The sequence below is a fragment of the Ornithodoros turicata genome, chromosome 4, assembly GCF_037126465.1.
Source record: "Ornithodoros turicata isolate Travis chromosome 4, ASM3712646v1, whole genome shotgun sequence".
In the NCBI taxonomy this organism is placed as follows: domain Eukaryota; kingdom Metazoa; phylum Arthropoda; class Arachnida; order Ixodida; family Argasidae; genus Ornithodoros; species Ornithodoros turicata.
Window position 1 is genome coordinate 54,914,577 of NC_088204.1, and position 22,401 is coordinate 54,936,977.

Genomic DNA, 22,401 nt, shown 5'->3' on the forward strand with positions numbered 1-22,401 from the left:
TTCTCTTCAGCCCCCGAATCCCTAAAAACATTGCTCTATAAGTCTTTTGGGCGTTCAAAATTAGGATACTCTGCCTCCATATGGGATCCTAGCTCAACCACACTAATTAATGCAATCGAACTTGTCCGAAATAATTCTGCGCGTTTCATTACTGGTAATTATTCACGCACAGCGAGTATTAGTACAATAAAGAACACTCTTGCCTTACCTGCCCTTGCTTCACGGCGTAAAATATTTCGTTTATCTTTACAGCACAAACTTTACTATGACCTGCCTTGTGAACTTCTACCTCCTCCCACTTACATTTCATCTCGGATTGATCATCAACACAAGATAGGCCTAACGTCATACCACACTAAACATATATCCCCCCCCCCCCCCCATACCACACTAACACGTGCCTGCAGTCTTTCGTTCCCCGCACATCTGCTGAGTGGAACCACCTTCCTAGCGACATCATACACATTCGAGATCAATCCCGATTTCGCTCTGCATTATGTTCCTTTTTTGACTTCCAATAACACCACTAGTTTTATATCAACCTGTGCACGTTGATGTAAACTCTCCAAACTCACTGGCCTCTTATATTATACACTTCTTCAGCAATCTGTTACATTTTAATTGAGTGTCTTGATTTACTGACCTTTGTTCACTGTTATTTATTACTGTTTTGTATTTCCTTTTTTCCCCACTCCCCTCCGTAATGCCCAACGGGCCTTGAGGGCATAATAAATATATAAATAACGAATAGCCGTCCACAACGAGCGTGCCATGTCTGAAGCAGAGGAATTTTTTTTTGTAGCGAATGAGAGCCCTTTTAACGTTTAACGTCAGAGTCAATGGGGAGTGGACTGTGGCTCGAGCACGCCAGCCTCCCGCCACGGGAGAGATTTTATAAATCGAATTGCGGTGTAAAAAAAAACATCCTTCAGCCGAAATATTTTATGAGAATGATTTTTACACACTGCTTGACAAATTAAGAACGGGTTTCAGCCATTCAAATCTCCTTTACATGCTCCTTCGAAACCGAACTTCACGAAGGCAAACCGACGGATACCACTCCAGGCATGTAAAAAAAAAAAAAGGAAAGAAAATAATGAACAAAGAAGCACGTCCTTCTGTAACAATTTACGTAACTGCGTAAACGTCACAAAAAGGACCTGCTCGCGTGGCTCAGTGATTAGCGCGCTGGCCATTTGACATCGAGACTGGGAGGTACCCTGTGCCAGCTGTGCTGTCTGGGTTTTTTCCTGAGTTTTCCTCAGACACTTTCAGATTTATATGTCGGCACAGTTCCCTTACAAGTCATCCTAACGCACATTCCGTCTGTGAAGCACCACTAGCACCACCACGTCACAAAAAGGCGTCCGCTTCCCGTTTTTAACCAATCGGGGCAGAACGATGTCAGTCGAGATGGTGGTTGGCTGGGGTCGTGTTAAGCGGTCATGTTCTGTCTTGAGAGTGTGGTCGTTAGTTCTCAACGAGTCATGGTAGATTCACGCATTTTATTCCCAGTAAAGTTCTATCATTTGAAGCGTTCAAACTCCTCTTGGCCGTCTCTTCGTCCGATCTGTCCTGTCTAAACTCACTAGATCGTCGTCATAACGGATTTGAAACAGAAAACACCGGCTAGTGAACATATATGGGAACCTCGGTCGTCGGACAGAGTCCTTCCCACGAAGAAAAAGTATCCAGCGTGTCATCTACGACGATGGCAAGGAGTGGTGCAAGAACATATATGAAAAGGCTCTATTCGCAACAACGTATATTTGAGAGAGAAAACACGGGCTGTAGGGGCTGGGGCCTCGTTCGTCGGACAATAGAGTTCGTCCGACCAAGTTAAAATTATTTTCACAGTTTCGATTAAAATGACGTTAAACAGTGTTGTCATGCGAGTCCACATCCCAGTTTGGAATGTAAAATAACCGTGGGGGTGAACGTCCCGTCTGCGTCCACTCATTTCGTGTGTTCTAGACATCCACGAAACCTAACGTACTTTCTCCAATTATCTTCCGAGCGAAATGAACTGTCGAGCCTTCCGTCGACTTCGCACGAGACACGCCCAAATAATTGTAAATAATGAAGCAGGTCGGCGACGCGCAACAGATGTCCTGCGGGAGCCCGCGAGTCTCCTCATCTGCGCATGCGCCCAAGCGCGCCACTTGATACCCCTCCTGTTGCCCTCTCCCCATTCCAGCCAAGTTTTCTCGGAGGAAGTTTGATGAGCAGACGGCAGTGTCGGGTCGCCGCGTGCATGGAGCGTTGACAACAAGTGGTGGAACCTACTTTGCGGCAGCGATGTTACTAAGGCCGCCATGACATCTTGGTTTCCTCGCAAGCGAGGAACGGCACTGGTGATATTCGTCGCCCTTTGCTACGCCGCTCTCGTCTTGCTTGGCTGGCCACTCAACTTTCAAGATGGCGCCGTCCATCAGAAAAGCAGACTTGTGGTGTTACGGTCGGCCCCGGGCTTTCCGGAGCGCGCACCGGCCACGGAGGAGGGAAACCAAGTTAACGAAGCCAACCTAGTCGAAGACGAAGGCACAAGATTAGAGGACCTGTTTCTTAGTGTCAAGACGACGAGAGCATTTCATCATAGTCGTCTAGATGTTATCCTCAAGACGTGGTTCGCACTTGCACGGGATCAGGTCAGTGTTTTTTCTTTTGTGTGTGTGTTTCAAAAATCTTGACTGTAATTGAATGCTGCTCATTGAGCAACTTAAAAACACAAAATTAACTGTGACATATAGTTTCGCACGCCTCCCGTCGATGCATATACCAGTGCTATCATTCTTGTTATAGTTTAGTTTTGTTGACAATTAGTGGCAGTATGCACGATCCAAATGACAGGTTCTTTGAATACGCCGCTATGTTGGTGAAATGTTGATCTGTGGCAATTTGCCAGGCAAAGGGCCGCGCTTTATAGTGAAGCGACCACATATTCCTGCACCTGCTGTAATCCCCACCGCTGATTTTGGATTCGTCCTTGGTCTGTGGGAAAAAGTGTCATTTGCCAACGACCAGTTGCTCTGGAGCGTAATGCAGGTAGCAGCCCAAACCGGTTTGCGGGGCTCCCGTCTGCAAAATATACCGCTTATGCGTTTATCTATATTTTAAGAAACCATTAGGGCTGGAAGAGGCGGCTGAACCTTGGACAAGTCCCCCCCCCCCCCCCCCCCTTTATTTTGTTATTTCTGTGATCCGCGAAAGATTTAATCGTGAACTTGATCGATACGCGTCCCGTTGATCGCATTTTTCGACAAAATGCTTCTTTAGACTGGAAGCAATATTGTAACCTCATGAAAATGACACGCAACTATACATCTCATAGTTTTTTTTTTTTTTTAAACATCAGAACGGCATCCAACCGAAACGTTTTCAAAAAAGAGATCCCCAGCTTTTTAACGCGTAATTAAGGCGGCGGAGAACATATTGCACCGCAGTGGTTGTTGTCCCCGAGCTGCTTGCCAATCTGATATGTGGGGACATCCTATTTGTCTATTTGGTTAGGGTCTGTGCAGTCATTTGGAGTCTATGCTGAGCCCTGGGAATAGCCGACATTCATAGTCTCTAGGCGCGACTGTCCTAAACAATCACCATCATGAGCTTGCAACGGCACGTGAAGCCTTCAGCCTTTTCTGACAGGAGAAATTAATCCCCGTTCACCCAAATAATTACCCACCGAAACCTGGCGTGCGCAACGGGCCCGCGAAAATAGGCTCCATATCGCCTTTTCTCCCGTTGTTAGTGCGAATAAACCTCCCTGTCGGTATCCCACGACATGGGTCGTGAACCTTTGCAATCCTAAGGGCCACATTTCATCGTTCCTCGTACTCATGTTTTTTTTGTTTTTTTTCGGAGACCGCAGAACATATTTGAAACCATTTCAAAGAAAGTCTAAAGTAGCCTGCCGTAATCATTAAGCGGTCGAACAAGCTGAAAATTCCTTTAAATCGCATTTTCCGTGGCTTGTTGCATTCACAAAGTTACGATAATAAGTGAGTACAAGAAACGCCTTTAGCGAACGTTATTAAGAGCGGGAAAGGCAACACGGGCAACACAGAACAGAACACGTGCTTTCGCCCGAGGGATCCGCTTGCCGCGCCGCGCCCTCTGTGAGCCAGCCCATAACCAACAACAACTCTTTAGCATCGGAGTTTTTTTCGCGCGTTCGATCTGCGCTAGGCCACAACTGGACCGCAAGTGGCACGCCGGCCGCGGATTCCCGACCCCTGTTCTACGAGGACTTGGTCCGTTCCTGGATTTTGCGTTTCGATTTCACTCTTGTTAGCATCCGCCCAATTTAGCTTCGAATGATTAGCCCAGGAATTAATTTCAAGTAAACGAGCATCACACAAGATTAGTACTGCAATTGAAAAAAGAAAGGAAACGGGAGAGAGCTCCCCCCCCCCCCCCACACACACACACACACTCGGTACCAGTCGCCCGAATTGACGGCGATCGCTTTTGCATGGAGCTTCGGAACTAATAGTAGCGTCTGACACTCGTTCAACTCCATGTAGCAACATCACGACAGTTATGGAACGGAAACGTGCTTAATGGTCCTAGTATATATCACCTCATCTATGAAATCTTTTGCGCGCACTTTGTTTTTGTTGTTAATTTTATTTCTCGGTCAGCTAATACAAAATGGAAGTGGATTCCTGTAGCAAAGCTAGAAAAAGGGTTGGTGGACATTAAAGGGGATGAGACAGTTCTGTGCGTCGAGCACGTATTTTACTTTTAACAAGAGTATAAACGTAAAGTAATTCTCGCTGTATATGTCGCAGCTCGCGATATACTATGAGCCCTTGAACATACTTCCCCGTCGAGCTCTGACGTCAGAGGGGCGGTTAACCCCGCCACGTGTACTCATTGGTTCTCGTAAGCACGTGATCACGCGCGCGGCCTCTCACTGGCGGAGCCGCTCCCCATGATGTTACCGTCGGATGAGTTTCAGTATTCACGATGCCGATGTTCGTGCGTCAATTAGTTCCTTTGCTGTAAAACTTGGAATGCAAGTTCAAGTCCATGCAAATAACGATCTCTTACATTTATTTGGCATCATTTGTGGTGAATTAAGGACATTGAATAGAGAAGAGGAGAAAAACGATGAATGCCTTTTCTATGCCCTGTGTGCCACTCCCGTCAGCGGTGAATCACAGCTTTGCCCGACTTCCTGCAGACGACAGACCTCATGAACCAATCATGATTTGACCAACAGCCTTTTACTTCACTCCGCCCTCGTTATCTTCGTTCGTGCTTTGTTTTGCTCTATATTTGTATTTTTTTTAAGGAACAGCAAGCGAACCTTTCGTCAGGCTGACCTTTCTGTAAGAGATGTATATCCCCCCACTCAGCAATCGACGCGTAGCAGCACAGAAAATGCCTGACTAACCGCGTCGAAGAAGATACTCACTCGAGACGACATTTCACTATGCATACGGCTGCCTGCAATAGGAATGAGATTCCCTGATGCATTGATGAATCGAAAAAGAAAAATAGAGATGCGAGTAAAATGCGAATATTTACGATTTCATACGTTTTTCGTGCTGACACGTTGCTTGGGTTTATGGAAAGGTTGAAGCGAGTGTTTTTACCTGCCTTTCTTTTCGTTTTAAACGATTTCCATATGACGTGGACACTGACCGTGCCCTCGTATAAACAAGGAAAGAAAGGTGTTCAGTGATTGCGTTCCATTTGTTGAGTCGGAAGATGGGTGCCATAAAACTAACAAACCTCTACGTCTCGCGAAAAACGCGCCAAGTTTCGAGCACGAATTGACACTTTAATCGTGAACTTGCGTTGCACAGGCCATAGTAAGCGTTTGAACTGCCTCGCAAAAACATGCGCAGCACCTCTTTTATCAAATGCGGCACGATCTCCTTCTTACCGCCAAGTATAAGCCTAGAAGTGTAACATTCAGCATTTGCCACATTTAGTAGTCGAGAATATCTTCTCCGTGGTTGTTTCACAAGAAATTGCAGACGCGAAATGTACGGGTTCTACAGTACGTGCAACGGCGCGAAGCTGAAATCAGTCTTACAACGAGGGAGGCAACCGTCTCGCAAAAACCGCAAGTGACGCTTCTTATTCTCCAGTCGAGATCCCTCGGTTACGTGCTCCTGGGAGCTTATAAAAACAATTAGGCGCCGCCATTTCTCGGGATGGCTGCGTGAGTGTTCGTTAGTCATCACAAAGAAACTCTGTGTGACGGACATCAATATAAGACTGAGCGAGGGTGTGTTTTCGTGTTGAGTCTGAGCGGTTAGAACACTACCGAAGAAAGTAGAGTGTCCCCACTTCCCTATGGGATCCAAGCCTTCCCTTTAGTAGTAGCTTTTTTTTTTTTCGCCTAGAAGAAGCGGTGCTGCTCTGTGAAGTCTTGTGCTTTGTGCACTTCTTTGAGCCCCTTCAAAAGACCTCCGCGAATTTAGCCCCTGCACATCTTTTGCATCGAATGGCGTTCAACCTCTAGCGTCGACTAGAATACCCGCTCCGTATGGAGCTGTTACAATTGAACCTCTGTATGCAATAAGGGGATAAGTCGAAAAGCCGCAAGCCGAGAAAACTTACGTTTGCTGGGGCGATTGCAGCTGGTGTTCATCGAATAACGCCAATAATAATAATAATAATAAAAAAAATACGTGTCTGTATCTTACTCTGGATACTGCATGTCTGATTAGGATCGTTTTAGGCTATGCGATTCTGCATAAATGGAACAAAATACGGGAGCGGGGGTTATCCCCTTTTGAAATATAACACCGCGTACGCAGGATTCAGGATTAAAAAGAAAATCACGTGTTAGATTTTATTGGCTGAGCAATGGGAGTGATATATATGGACCATGAATGGCACCTGCATGTAGCGCAGAAGCCATATTTGGGCTTAGTGCGCAGTTAATAAGCAGTTTTGACCATAATGCCCTAGATGTCCATCATAATATGATATATTAGCGTGAGTGCGCACGTTTTGTCGGTTACAACATCCATTAGACCCGCTAACACGATCGTGTAAGGTAGAAAGAACGTGTCTCATCCAGTGGAAGTCAGAATTCATTTAAGCTACACGGATTGTGCGAATATGAGTAAAAGTGGCCCGATATAACTTTCCCTCCAATTGACACGCTTGCGTTTTTTCGTTTCTTACCCTCCCGTAGAGGGTTAATAATTGCGCTAGGGTCCAGACTTTTCTATAGCAATCCTTACTCGTATTTACATATGCCATTGCCGTGAAAATATTGAAAAGGGGATAGGTCGGCTTATCTCTTCATTCCATACAGAGATGCAATTATGCGTGCAAGCTGGGACCCACAAGGAACGAAGACAGCCACATCCTTTACCACGTACATACATAGTCACAGAGCGTTTTGAGGTCAAATACGATTCCAATAACCTAAATCAGTTCAAGCGTGGTTACCCCCTAATTACTACCGCACCAAAAACGCGCAAAAACACCTTGGCGTATTTCAATGTTGACGGAAAGCTCGTTATTGCTCCGATACATGGACGCGTCACCAGAGATCTTCTCAAAGGTCGGAACAATATAGCGCTCGATTTTTATTGTCCGAATTGTCGCCAAATATGCTCCGTGAATCGAGGAACCGAATCATTGGGGTATGACTTTCGTTAGTCGGAAAGCGCGAACATCCAGCGATCCAGTCAATCGCACCCTTAAAACAGAACGTAACCGCATATAGCACGCACCTGGCATCGTGACACCGTTCTCTCACTTGATACGTTGAAAACGGTAGGCGTACTCCTTTTTGTGACGTCTAGGCAGTCACGTTAGTTGTCACAAAAAGGCGTGCACTCCGCGCTTTCTCGGGAAGAATGACAGTATCATTCTGTTTAATGGTTGACTTCCAGCGTGTTATGCAGTTAAGTCTCGTGCGGGTAACGAGCCGCCGATGTTTTGAACAGAAGAAAAAAAAGGGGTATATCTTTAATAAAAAGAAAAGAAGAAGAGAGGTGGATATATTTATTAGAACAAAGGGGAAAAAAAGGAGGAAAGGTCGGCCAAACGGGACGTCCGTTTGCTATTCCGTAAATAAAAAATAAAAAAAAAGGATAATAAAACGAATGAAAAGAAAAGAATTAGGAAGTAAAGGATAAACTAACAAACGGTGAAAGAAGGATGAGATGGATTAAAGAAAAAGATGACTTACAAAGAAATATCACTTTGGAAGAGAAGGCTGTTGCTTTCGTCTATGCAGAAGCAACGTCTTTTTGTTTTTTATTTTCCTTTTTTCTGGAGACTGTATGTGCAGGCCAAGTTACGCTTGGAGTGTAGAGTGTTGCTTAGGCGCAAATGAAGCCACGCTTATCGCCCTTTTAGATAGAACTCGTCACTCCTCGCATAGATAGTGCCTTGAGTGCTGCGGATTACGCAAGCTGCAATAGCGGTGGTACACAGTGGGCAGGTATCGAGGAACTGGGGTGGGGAATCGTCTATATTTGTTTTCTAATGATGTGGAAAGAGTCATTAGATGTTAACGCATATTTCGTGCAACAGCATAAAAACTATGGATTAATTAAGAGGCTTCACTTCACCGCTTGGTGATGGTGTGAATGCATGCAGCCTCTCTCTTTCTCCACACGATAGTCATAACGTCTGCGAGTGACTTCTTGCACGGCACTTGCATGGCACGGCGGTCGCTGTAAGCGCGATTTTCTTTTGGCATCTGCGTATATCCACTTTTGTATTCGTCGAGACAGTTCATTGTCGGCTTCTCGTCATTTGACAGTGTTCCCCGTCTTATTTCTCGTTTGTCGTGCACAGGACCTTGCCCGCGTTTTGGCGGCTTTGTTGCTTGGCCAGCCCGTCACAATATTCTAAGGTTGCTATAGCTGATACTTGGCTTCTATAAAATATGCGAATGCGTGCACATGCAAGAACGCGTTCGCAGTTGTATGCTTTGAAATGTCTTCTCCCGAGTGAAACCTTGTGCCGTAGAAAAAAGAAAAAAGATCCATTATGCGCCGTCGGGGTCCGAAAGGGGGGGTTCTGAAAATGGCACAATGCATAGCTGCTTTTTTTTTTCTACCTGGCCATAGCGTCTCCCCCGTGAGCGACACAATAGCGGCGCTCCCCCGCGACAAAAAAAGAAAAAGAAAAAGTGCTGTTTTGTAAAATGGCTTCTCGCCCCGCAGACGTACTTCTTCACGGACCTGGACGATCCCCTGTACCAGATGAAGACACGTAAGTTGATGCCCTTGCACGTCTCCTTCGTGGAATAAATATTTTCTCTCGTTCCCCACAGACGGTCATTTAGTGAACACCAAGTGCTCAGCGTCGCATAATAGGTGAGTGGTCGCTGCACCTTCGTGTACAGTCACTTTCCCCCCGCTTCATTTTTCTCTTCTTTTTTTCCTTCTGTACGTTGTCCTTGCCTTCCTTCGAAATATGTCGCCCGCGTGCGGAAGGACCGACAAGTGGATTGCGCTTTGTTTTCCCCGTTCCTCCGTTGAAAGTGATATTTCTTGACTGGAAGCGCGCAGACATAGCAGGATGGGGCAGGGGAAAATGGATTGGAAGTAGGTTAAACGAATTAAACTCTAATCGTGTATCAACACGCATTCTTATCTACCAGAGTTGGTTGTCAGCTGCCAACTTGTTGTTGTAGAGAGCTAGTGCATGCAGGATATTAGACACCAATTCACTCCAACTGGGCAGTTGGTCATCTTCGCCAGCCCGTTTGTGGGAAGCGGAATGCTGCATCGCACGGCTCAATCGCGGTTGATGAGGGACTTCCTCAATTTCTCCACAGCTGTTGCCTACGGAGCACGAAATCAGGTTTACAACGAATTGTTTGGAAATAACAGCCTAAAGCTTGATCACCGCCTGCCGACGAAAACCGTAAGTATCAAATAATACCCTACACTCTTAAAAATGAACTTCACCGCATAGCACGCTCTTAGCCAACCATATTCTGGAATGATATCGTTATCTGCCCTGATTTGTTGAAAACTGGAGGCGTACGCCATTTTCGGTGTCAATTATGAACAGCATAAGTGTCACAAAAAAAGGCGTACGCCTCCCATTTTGAACAAATCAGGGCAGATAACGATATTCCAGAATATGGTTGGCTAAGAGCGTGCTATGCGGTGAAGTTCATTTTTAAGAGTGTAGGGTATTATTTGATACTTTTCTGTAAAGTATTCGTTTACATTATCTGTAGACCGCCTGTTCAGTGTTGGGGGAAACGGAATGACATTTACTTCACCTCCTAACCAACCATCATCTCGAATGACACCGTTCTCTCCCCTGATTTGTTGAAAACAGGAGCTGTACGCCTTTTTTGTGACAACTATGTTCCGCATAATTGTCACAGAAAAGGCGTACGCCACCTGTTTTCAATAAATCAGGGGAGAGAAGGATGTCATTCGAGATGATGGTCGGTTAGGAGGTGAAGTAAATGTCATTCCGTTTAATGTATTAGGTTTGCCCTGTGACTAGGGCATTAGACCGCGAAATATGACGATTACACGTACATATGTTTATCTTGAGTGCAAGCGGCACCAAGCAAAATCCTCCCTTTCGACTGAATGGAGGTAAGGTCAGATGAAATCTAATCTAAAACTGAACGACCGTAGTACCGTTCCTATATCGCTAGCATACGCAGTTCTCTTAATTTCGGTTCGATTAATCAACGCACCCGTTGTGCATGATTGCTCGTTTGGATCAGGTTCCGGCTTGGAAGGATGATCTTAATTTGGTGACGAGAAAGGCTTCATAGGGTCACACGACACGATGCCATGGAAAATTGCTGTCAACCGTAAGAGTAAGATAAGAACTGCTCTTGTAATATAGCAGCCTTTGGAGCTTAACGAACATTTATGGAACGAGTGCTTCCAAGCACGAAAGCTTATTTTCGGTTTAGTTACCCGTGGTTCGCATCCTCATGCATTACATGTAAGAGAACTTGACCGCGTGAGACGCTCCCAGAAAATTTGCCTACACGATAGCCTGAGCACTAAGTACTTACGCCACAATTTTAGTTTTAATTAGAGATAGGACGAATCCAAAATTTATCGAATCCGAGTTCGAATCCGAATCGAAGGAAGAATCCACAAATCTCGAATCTTTCGAATCCTTTCTTTAAAAAGTGTTTAAAAATCCAGGAAAAAAAAACACACTTCTAGTGAAAAGTGCTTTTGAAGCAGAATATGATGCGTTTGTTTAATGAAACAAAAAATTAAATAATACTTCAGTTTCAGGAGAAAATGTACTCATATAGTTCTTCTTAAACGTAATTTATTTAACACGTTGTTCGTCGACTACAAGAAATGCATAAACTCTCGAGTCTGAATTATTTCCATAAAACTAAGCAACAATCAAAAACAAAACCAGATTACTTTTAAACTTGTAATGTAACAGTTCCTGTCTGAACTCTTTCAGTCCAGAGCTCTGTGAACGAACACACAAGAAAACACCTGTCGGTCGATGGGGCTTTCGGCGGACTCCGGAGGCGGCAATTTGGAAAACAAACGTGGTCGGTGGATACGAAAGATTCGATTCGCCGTTTTGGGCATTGGGATTCGGATTCGCGAATCTCGAATTCCTGCCTAGGATTCGCGGTTTCGATTGGCACATCCCTAGTTTTAATTGTGCTTACGAGTCGTAGGTCGGTCCTGCTGACCGAATCGTGCCACCGGCTGCGCTGTCTGAGGTTTTCCCTGGGTTTTCCGAAAGCATTCCCCGCAAATGTCGGCACACTTCCCCCTGAAGTCGGCCCAGGCCGCACACTAACCTCCCTCTCCCCCCAGTCCTTCCTGCAGTTCTCTGTCCATCTGTCCACATCTGTACGCCGATCATAGCCACAGTTCCTTCGCGGCGCTAACGCCGAATAAGAAATAAATTCGCTCGTAGTTTTTTTTAGAAAATTAACGTAGAAAATTACGGACAACACTGTGTCAAAGTCGCCACCAACTGCGCATCGTTCGTCAAGTGCGGCCGCAAAACTATATTGCGTACTGTGTCCAAGATATACGCCTTCTCCCATCTTGAACAAGTCAGGTGACAGAACGACATAATTCGGAATGGTGGTTGACTAGGAGCGTCAGCGTGTTATGTGGTGGGGTTCTCTCTGTTTCGCTTTCTGTTTATTGAGTGTACCCAACCGTCATATACATAGTAACATCGTTCTCTTTCCTTATTTAAAGGCGTACGCGTTTTTAGGGCACTTTACATTACTTTTAATGATTCCAGCGTGGCATATACGCCTCGCTCTCCCTTAAAATTTTTCAAAGTTCCAACGGCAGAGGTCGGCACTCGTGACCCCTGCTCACTCATCTCATGCCCAGCCCCTTGTTTGCTGACTCATGCTCACTCACTCCTTGCTCAGCTCTACGTTTGCACACTCGTGCTCAACTCATACATCACGTTGAGCATGAGTGAGCACGAATGAGCATGCTCACAAGTGAGCTTTGCCGAGGTATGGACAACGGTATTATTCTGCGCTGGTCTTTGAGCCCGTTATGGGGCAGCGATGGGCAAAGAACCTCAATATTGTATACGGTACTTGGAGTAAAATACGAGTAACCCTGGAGTACTTGGTACCTCAAACACCTCCCATCGCTGCTTCAGAGAGTGTATTGTCTCGCACCAATGTGAGTGACTGCTTCTCACAAGTCGGATAAAAATGAGTCATGTTCGTTCACGTGTTGCAGGAATGCACTCTGCTGTAAGATGTCTGTCGAGCTGGACACGTTCGTCGAAAGTGGCAAAAAGTGAGTGTTTACATAAGAAATGAGCAGAAGGCACTGCTGTTTAATTGGGTGACAGTGATTTTCTAAATACACGTGTCTAAGATATCCGAGTAGCTGGAACGGGTGTATGCGACGTGCGAAGAGCTCCTATTGCATCTAACGTTTCTCAAGCCGGGAATGCGTTGTCAGATTGAGTGACGCTGCAGACACTTGTGATGTGAAGAACCTGCGTTTTTTCCTGGCTATGGTGACTAATTTCAAAGGCAAATGCCATTGCATCACGTGTGCTGCTAATACGAACGACGATGGCAGAGGGGATGATTTGTGCCAATACAAGAAAAAAATCTTATCCCCCCCCCCCCGAGGTGACTAACCTTGATAAATGATCTCTGCTGGAAACTAATCGTCTTGTGGTGTGCCCTTGAGCACTGGTTTTATCTGTGTAATAGGTTTGGTCTTGGGAACATGCCTCCTGGTTGATAGCCAGCAGTACTCTGTTTGTTTTCTTTTGTCCGCGTCCTATATCGCTGCTTGACCTCACCTAGCAAGATATGTACTAACTACCCGGCGGACATTGGTGACGTCATGGGTAACTGCTGACTGGACGGAACGTCAGGCACCACCCGACCCGACAACTTCCTTTATCGTATCGTTTTCGTAGAGCTCTTTCGATGTACTAAAACTCGCTATTCGCATAAGCATTCTGTTAGACGTGCAGGAGTGACAATCGCCCGGACCCATTGAAAAACTAGAGTAGCTTGATGGGCTTATTGGTACATGACTCAGAGAACAAGGAGCAGTCAAAAACAGGGACAACGACACAAGAAGACACACAAACGGAGCCTCTGTTTGTGTGTCTTCTTGTGTCGTTGTCCCTGTTTTTGACTGCTCCTTGTTCTCTGAGACATTGAAAAACCCAGGTTGTTCCGCAGTTTCCACTCGTGACAGCTTTATCAAAGTGACGCGCTAATTGTTGCGTACTGTTCTGACGTAGCTCGTGCATACGGGAGGGAGGGGGGGGGGTGTTGATAAAATCGCGGAAACATTCTGCTAGGTGTGTGTGAGTGAAAACCAAGTGGTCCCATCGAAAAACGCAGGTGGTTCTGCCATTTTGACGATGACAATTACGTGAACGTGCCTCGGCTGGTGAGCTTGCTGCAGCAGTACAATCCTGTTGAAGAATGGTACCTGGGGAAGCCCTCCATCAGGCAACCCCTGCAGATACTCTCCAGGGACACTCAAGTAAGCCATCTCCGTTAAACACATCCATCGCATTAAATACGCAGTATTACCGCATTCCTTGTATTCATAGCAGCGTCCTTTCCAGAAGAACATCACCTTTTGGTTTGCGACGGGCGGCGCAGGATTCTGCATCAGTAGAGCACTGGCGCTCAAAATGATGCCCATTGCAGGGTAAGCGCAGAGGGCTTTTCCGCTGTCCGCTCGAATCCGAAACGCATGAACACCAAAGTCATATATGATTCTGCGGCAAGCAGTCATCATGTAGTCTCCTTTTTTTGCATTCATTTTTATGACACAGTGTGTGAAATGGCGCCATTAAAGGGGCAGTAAAATGCAAAAACAAGTTCACTTCAGATTACGTTCCACGCTTTAATTTCGTACTTGTTATCATAATTCAAAAATCTGATTCCGTCACAAAGCTACAATCAAAAATATACGGGACTATTTCTTGCTTCGGCGCTAAGCAGTGAACGTCGTTTCAGCTCGTGCATCGGTGTTTATTTAGTCCATGCTGCACGTGCACGCGCGTGCCACGCCATGAAGCGGTCCCGGCGAAAAACATAGTACGCTTTGCGAAGCCGACTGGCGTCGCTGTCCGAAGGACGTGAAAATAAATGTTGTCGGTGGAACATCTGCGAGAACTGTTGTAGCTGAACTACACTTCAGTGAGTCAGTATTGAATAATGCAGCAGTGCGCATCATGCCGCGCATATACGGAACACTACGATCGGACCCGTTTCAAATCCCCACGGGCACGATAGGTAAGTGCGCGCTTGTCCTGCTGTCTCATTGGATGCCGCCAATCGTTGCTTCCTGTGGATCCCATTCGTTGCTGCCAAAGACGGCTCTGTTTTCACTGCGTTTTTCTTCTTAACGGTAGCGCCGTGTGAACTAATTTTGCTCCCATTATACTAATTGAAATACGTACTTCCATTTGAGAGCAAGTTGTTTTTGCATTTTAGTGCCCCTTTAAGGCCAGCCCGCATGGTGCGTACTTCATGCGTGAAAGTTGTTTTTTTATGCACGGCGCAAAATTTATTACGCCGCAGCTGCTAGTAGCGCGTGATTCAGTGAGTCAGAGCTGATATTTCACGCAGCAGTCAGTTCACGGGCGCCCATAGCAACCAATCAGGGTGAAGACTACCTTCGGTCTACCGTCCTAGAACAAGACGAAGAAGAAGCGACCTACATCCTTTTTAGCAATGCCACTCTCGCGAAAAAGCCGCAGAAGATGCAGGAAAACAAAAATTTCTGAGGGGGAGAAGAGACCTTTTTTGTGGTATATACATAGAGTTCTGAGAACAAAAATGTACATTTGAATTCCAAGCTGAAGGAAGAGGCAGCAGTGGATTGGTTTGGCTATCGAGCGACATTCCCCAGAATACAAAAACGTCGCAGCTTTGCTGTCGCATGCTGTCACGTGAGCGCTCAGCGTCATGTCTTCACGTACACTGCTAACAGTGGGGCGATACAGCCACAAGATACTCCGTAGCAGACGAAGACTGTGTCGTCTACTATACTTGTGCTGTACGCCGCTCCCGCTATTTCGCACTGTATGAATGCTCAACGTGACACGGGACAGAACTTTGGGTCTGCGTGAGCGGTGTTTTTTTTCACTAGAATCTTTCGTGAGGATGCCGTTCGTGTGAATACACTATAAGTGGTGGAGGCAGATACATCAATCCCGTTGTGTACGCAGCTGCGGGATCTGCGCCTCATGCGGTTTGACACGCGTATTTCGGCACGCTGCGTGGCCGGGCAGCATTCTGCGCAGCGCGTTCTTCGCTGAAATACGCAGCGAGTGGGTCAGCCTTTAAAGTCACTGAAGTGCGCTAAAAGAAAGATGGATAACTGGGGACAATGCCTGAGAAGTCACGTCACGGATTGCAGTTTTGAGTGACACTGTGGTTGCGACTTAGTTTCTCTGCGAGACACCGGTCCGATATTGGGTCGAATAACCTGATAGGAAAGCGTTTATCCTTGTTCATTGGAATTATAGACGCGAACCCCACTAAGACGCTGTGATCCACTTAAGGCGACAATCCGGACCACTGAACATTTTTTTTAAATGGTGGTTCACAGTGACTGTGCCAAATATTTCAATTAAAATTCGCGGGGAAATATCTATAATTGAATTTCATAGCCAAGCGTTTTTGTTGCCGTGACGTCACTATCAGTAACTTCCGGTTTCTGTTCTGTCGAGCAATCGAGTTAATTTTAGACAAAACTCTCCGATTACGTTACACGTATTTCAAAGCCGCCGCCAATCACCCGTCATCTTGGTGCCACATATTCGTGACGTATACACGAGGGGGAGGTAGCTCATGCAGACATCACCATAAAACTGTAACCGAATCGCAGTCAAACGCAATTCAAATGAGAAAATCAGTCAATGGGTCCAGATTTTCTGTGAGGTTATTGGGATGTAGTTCCGTATCGGGACCACAGGCTTTTTTTAAAGAAAGAAGAATAAAAACAAAAATCAAACGCTTTTACGCGAAAGAGGAGCTAATTAGTAACGGAATTATACAGGAATGACCCTCGTATATTGCGTAAAGCGTAAAAAATTGAATTTTATCTCCGGTTCCTTGAAGGCGATCCGCCATCTGTACTGAGGACCTTCTGCTCTAACCCGAGGCACAGTCTCGACGCCCGCACCGCCAAGTGCGTGCTTGGGGCGGCGTCCCCCCAGACCCCCAAATCTGTAAAACCTAACCTAGACTAACCTCACTAAAGTGAGGTGATCGAGCCCAATTCAACGACCCTACCTGTTACAAGATGGCAAGTTTCGAATCCGTTAGGTTTAGCATTCCAGTGTTTCTCCTGCGCTAAAAGTGGATCAGATGGGGTTGTTGAAATGCATATAAAAAAGCTTCTAGTGCACAGAATTTTATAATTCTTGTGGTTTTAGATTCAGTGTATGACCTTCTTTCACTTCTATGCAATATTTACCTTCCTAACCCTTTCACTAATTTTTAAAAACGACTGGTCCCGATACGGAACTACACCCAATGCGACAAAGGAACAATCATAAATGGATATAATACCAGTGGGTGGTAAAATGTAGATTGACTCAGGTTGAGCGGAATCCGTGCATTGCGGAGATGAGAAACCAAGATAGAAACAGATTGACTTGAGACGGTTCCAAGGATGCCTAGAAAATATGTCGAAGCAGTCATGAACGTCTTAAGCAGGTGATGGAAAGGTTGTCCGATGTTAGCGGTCTGTCGGGTCCAAGATCGCTCTCGTCACCCTAGAATATCTTCTCGAGGTTCCGTGCACGTTATCTGCCGTCTTGATGCACGTATCGCTGCCGCTCATCGTATCAGCGCTGTCTCTTGGCGCTCAACTCATGACAGTGCCTTTTAAAATATACAACGGGGAAGCCCTTCAGTATATGGTAACTTCTGCGTATGGGCCAGTTAAAGATTTCTTTTACCACGATTTCCTCCGGAGTGTTCCTCCCTACGTAGTTGAATGTGGAGATCATTCAGCGATTGAGCCACAACTTGTCTATAATAGAGCTATTGTATTACAACGTCAACCGGTGCAAAGCTCTCGTAATCGAAGATTGTTTATCTACTTCCGCTTTGAAACTGTTTCCTCAGTGGGAGGGAGCACCAGCCTGAATGACAGGTGAATGCCGGTTACGTACACGGGGTAATTTAATAACAGACGAACGAGCAACGTATACGATGATGCAACCACTGCACTGGCACAGTTCCAGATTTCTATTTTTATTAAAATGTACGGGAGCAATTTTCGGTCGCCGTAGTGTGCGTGTGTATGTGTTTATACAAATGGCTCTACTGGCTGACCGCATGAAGATCCCAACATCATCATCATCACTTATTTGTTGTTGTTGAAGATCCTTCAGAGACCGTCAGTCTTTGTTTCGTGCCACTTATCTCCGCAACTTCGTTCAGCCTGCAGAGAACGGCTATAGTCGTGTTCAACACGAAGACGCCTGGCATTGTACAGGCATAGCATAATGTTTCTTAAAGGATTTGGGACAGGTCATCCCAGGTTATTGCAGGTAAACGCAAAAAACAGTTCGTTTAACCGATGTGAAACTGCATGGTATGTTTCACAACGAAGAGGGTAATAGAAGCGGAGAAAATGGGCACCGCGAATACCCAAACTCATGCGGCTCTGACATCACAGCCCTCGCCGCCGCCAGTGACGCAGCGCACGGGAAACCATGTGCTTAGGGCTGCCAATGGGAATGGACGCAACTCTGAGCTCTGTGACGGCTGCGCTTTGCTCGGGAGTGAGTTCGAGGGCTTGTATCTCTTTAAGTACGACGCGTAGAAAAATAATTCTTTTTTCCTCAGTATTCTGGCATTCAGTACAATGCGTCCAAACAACAACATCTTTATTTTTTTAAGATGATGTATGGGAAGTTTCATCGCTAGGAGTTTCATGCTTCCATAATGTAATGAACCACGTTTATGAAAGTGTCCCAACCCTTTTAAGGTACTCGATGTCGAAATGTTGAGGAACCATTGGATATATGGATGAATGTGACGTGTTTCATTGCAGTGGAGGGAAGTTCATCAGCATTGGCGACCGGATCCGTCTGCCTGATGATGTCACCATGGGCTACATTATAGGTGAGCGTCTTCCGAGCCTAATCAACGGAGATGCAGACGGAGATTGCGGAGTTCGGCAGACCTCTCGCGGGTTTTCTGAGCTGCGCAAGATTATTTAGTTGTGATTGAGAGAAACTGTCATCTTGCACAGAATAACTTCCAAGAGCGTTTCTAACGAACACTGAATGTGAACCGGGGCTAAAACTCAAAACCGCGGATTTTTTTTTCTCTCAAGACTGGGTGCGACCTTTAGTTTCTTCTTGAAACCATAATCGGTGAAGATTTTGGTAACCTGTTTTCACGGCATTTTTTGCAATCGCATAAATGAGTTCTTCATGGCTCCTCACATTCCAGGAGGAATTTGTCAATTTTAGGGAGTATACGTGCCCTTGAACAAACTGGCCGTTGGAATAATACCCAGCGTTTTACCTCCCAACGATAACACGACGACAACGTTCAGCATGCGGGCACGCTTATCTCGGTTTCTCTTACTTTGATTGCACAGAGATAATGGATGGAGGACGTTTTTCTTGCGTGACGGGCTCGTTCTTTTTTATTCAACCGGAGTAACCCGCGAGTTGGGTATGACGTAGCATCACGTGACCGTGCTGTCGCCACTCTTCGGCGGGAATTTTCGAACGGCTGGGGTTACTCTGCGCTGCAAGATCGTGGACGTTGAAGTTTCCATTGGCGCCAAATTGTAATGTGTATTCAGGAAGAGGAATGGGACAACAATATGTTTGTTTTCTCTGGAATTCGGGATGAAATTGGGTGCTATTAGCACTTAGGTGTTGTCGTTTGTTCTGTTTGTGTCATTTGTTTGTTTATTGCTGTGCAGCAACCAGTCCTCAGTTTAGGTTGCATGTACCTGGTGGTCAAGCCTGCATTCCTTGATAATCTCTCGAGGGTGCAGTGCGTTATCGGGACCACAGGGTTTTAAAAATTAGCGAAAGCGTTTGAAAGGTAAATACCGCATATGCGAGTGAAAGAGTATGTATAATAATATTAAAATTGTGTGATCTATAACATTTTTTTTTGCTTTTGAATAACACAAGCTGAAGCATTTCTACAGCAGCAGAACCGCGGCCTTGCTGAGCATAACGGATTTGGATGTTGCCATCTTGTAAAACGTAGGAAGCGTCAAGTTAAGTTAGGTTAGCGCACCTCGGTAAGCAGGTTAGGTCAGGGCACTTGTTTCTTTTCTTTTTTTTTTCTGGCGGGGGGGGGGGGATGCCGAGATAGTCTCGACGGCACCAGACTGTGCCGCCGAAGTGTCTTTGGCTCCTACGCCCACATGGCGGACCACGTTGAAGAAATCGGCGATACAAGTTAATTTTTATGTGTCTCACACAACCATATGACGTTCATTGTGTAGCCAACGGTAACAGTTCTGCAATAATTCTATAACTGTTTCCCTCGTCATTCGCTTTCGTTCGAAATAGTCAGTGGTCGATATCTCTGTAGCAAAATAAACTGCTGAACATAAATGTTTTGTGGTACTCCGATTTCAAAAAAAGTCGCCAAAAATGCAGTCACGCCATGGAAATTGCGAACAGCGAACTCAGACTAACCTGGATAAAGAATTCAAACTCTCAGCTTGAACTAATCTGATAATACGCTGACCAACATGCTGTGCCGGTGCGTCTTCCCCGCTAAGCATAACGGTAGTTAAAATGTGGCTTCCATTCGCTAAAACGACTTCGACATCGATATCGAACGATATCGAACACTCGTGAAGCAAAGAGATTAACCAGCAGTATCCGCTTCTTAAACACGGAATGTCATCTTACGAAGCAATCGAGCATTATCTTTGTTCGCGGCCGTGAATTTCCCTGAGATCGGGAATTTCACAGCTGGGAATATGGGGAATAATCATACCCTGTGAATAAGAACCACGTGCTGTATAACCTAGCCTATAGTATTACAAAATACTTGCTATTCCGGTTGAATAAATAAACACGTCCTATTTAGTGCAGAAGCGGGTACTGTAGCACTGTTGATAGTTGGGGTAGTTGGTAACGTGATATTGTAGGTAGTATGTAGCAAAAGGACACACATAGAGGAAGACACAACACGATGACTGCAATTGACCACGATTGCAGTCATCGTGTTCCTCTAGGTTTGTCCCTGTCCTTTTGCTGCATACTATCTATACAAAGACGCGGATATGCTGTGCACACTTTGAAAGTGCTCTACATGTCTAATACAGTCTTCCATGTTTGTAGTAATCTTCCAGTAGGTCACAGAGATAACACTAACAAAAATTTCCTAAACTAACTAGACGAAAAGCTTTCAAAACTCGGTATGACCAAGTGAAAGAGGGTCAACTGTCGTTGTGTAGCAGACAACAAGGCCACACGCGCTTTTGTGTGACGTCATAACCCCTTGGAACAGAGTTGAGAAGGGTTGTTACCAGGGTTAACTCTGGCTACTTTTCGCTCCAGAGTTATGATCTCATTTCCGCTACTCTGGCCTACTCTGGCTATTTTTTGCCCTCTTAGAGTAACTCGGAGTTGCCAGAGTTGAATAAGAAAACGCGCCCTGACGGAGACCGCTCGAGATCGACTGGACAAAGCAGAAAGACTGGCGATATTTTCAAGTTCGCTAAGCGTGTATTGTACGAACACAACCTGCATGCCAATCGTATGTCAGGCAGTACTATTCCGATTAAGCAAACTGCGCCGCGTGGAAATATTTCACCTACGCCAGGAGGACTCATGCAAGGAAAATCGTAGAATTACACGGTAGTTGTTGCAAACGAGTAACTTCAGTGATGACGCCGGTCTTTTCCGCTGCAAAGCATAAATCCCTGGGGTTTCCCGGATGCCACAAATCGCGGTCAATTAGGATGTAGTTTCATTGATTGGTCGACGTCAGCGCATATTGGTAGTCATCTATCACACAGTGAAAAAAGCTGTGGTCTTCCTGTGATTTTGCTCGCACCACGCGCAATATTTTGTGGTTCGTATTCAGGCATAGTTAGGCGATTGATTTGATGAAGGACGCGATCTTCGGGTACAGCAAAATTGTTACAGAGACTTTTATCGGAGAATGTTACCGTGGGCCAACGTCACCAGCATGCCCGTGCGTGTCCGAGGCCACCGTGTCTGACACTAACGAACTTCGTATTTCCTTCGCAGAACACCTTTTGGGCCACAACCTTACAGTCGCAGAGAGCTTCCACTCACACTTGGAGCCGATGAAGTTTCTTCGGAAGGAATCCCTGAGCGACCAAGTGACATTTAGTTACTCAAAGTTTGGCGGTCACATGAACGTGCTGTCCATCGAGGGCTTTGATCGAAACCTGGACCCAACAAGGTTCATGTCCCTCCATTGCCACCTGTTTCCAAACTTCAGTTTTTGCAATCGATCTGATGTAAATAGTCTGTACAGATAAAAAGAATTTGTATTATCTTTCCTTAGCTTGTTGTCTGTTACTAAAATTAAAGTGCAGAGGAAGATTTCTGACCCAGTCTTTACCGACGAGGGCCAAGTTAGAGGGCGTAGCTTCATCCAGAACACAACGCAAAGCAGAGTGACAGCACATCCGGGGGTGAGAAATGGACTTGAAGCTCTATTAATTATTATTCTGTAGGCAGGTAAATGCAGTTTGCAGTGACACATCTCAATGGTCAACGATATAGAAAGCGAAAGTTTCTAAAGAAAGACAAGTTTTCATTTCTTTGGCTTTTGGTTCTTTCCAGGTGCTTGGTTTTGTGGGTTTTGAAACTCTGAATGCTTCCCATTTGAAGTCCCATCTGATACAGTATAGCATAAACAAACAAGGAAAGAATGGTACAGAAAAGGTCAGATGTTAGGGGGACATACGAAAGCGACTCATTTTGTCGTAACAGCTG

The 22,401-nt window shown here is 45.6% G+C and overlaps 1 protein-coding gene and 1 long non-coding RNA gene across 2 annotated transcripts; one reads left to right on the forward strand and one right to left on the reverse strand.

Annotated features, from left to right (window-relative positions):
* Positions 1–1,490: 1,490 nt before the first annotated feature.
* Positions 1,491–17,251, reverse strand: LOC135391574 (uncharacterized). The gene is made up of 2 exons (XR_010422047.1): positions 17,000–17,251; positions 1,491–2,525 (listed from the first exon to the last, which is right to left on the reverse strand). It is a non-coding gene; the product is annotated as an uncharacterized LOC135391574 (long non-coding RNA).
* LOC135391573 (fringe glycosyltransferase-like) lies at positions 2,183–21,958 on the forward strand. Its single transcript, XM_064621870.1, has 8 exons — positions 2,183–2,648; positions 9,153–9,201; positions 9,263–9,305; positions 12,672–12,731; positions 13,808–13,952; positions 14,038–14,123; positions 18,495–18,565; positions 21,685–21,958. Exons 1-8 carry the CDS (start codon positions 2,316–2,318, stop codon positions 21,939–21,941), a joined length of 1,044 nt encoding a protein of 347 aa, XP_064477940.1. The 5' UTR covers positions 2,183–2,315; the 3' UTR covers positions 21,942–21,958.
* Positions 21,959–22,401: the final 443 nt, after the last annotated feature.

Bases quoted from the DNA above. Each gene is read 5' to 3' on its own strand.
- LOC135391573 (XM_064621870.1), top strand. From the start codon at position 2,316: ATGACATCTTGGTTTCCTCGCAAGCGAGGAACGGCACTGGTGATATTC. The intron at 9,202-9,262 runs GTAAGTTGATGC...CGTTCCCCACAG, and splicing joins CCTGTACCAGATGAAGACAC to ACGGTCATTTAGTGAACACC. The intron at 13,953-14,037 runs GTAAGCCATCTC...CGTCCTTTCCAG, and splicing joins TACTCTCCAGGGACACTCAA to AAGAACATCACCTTTTGGTT.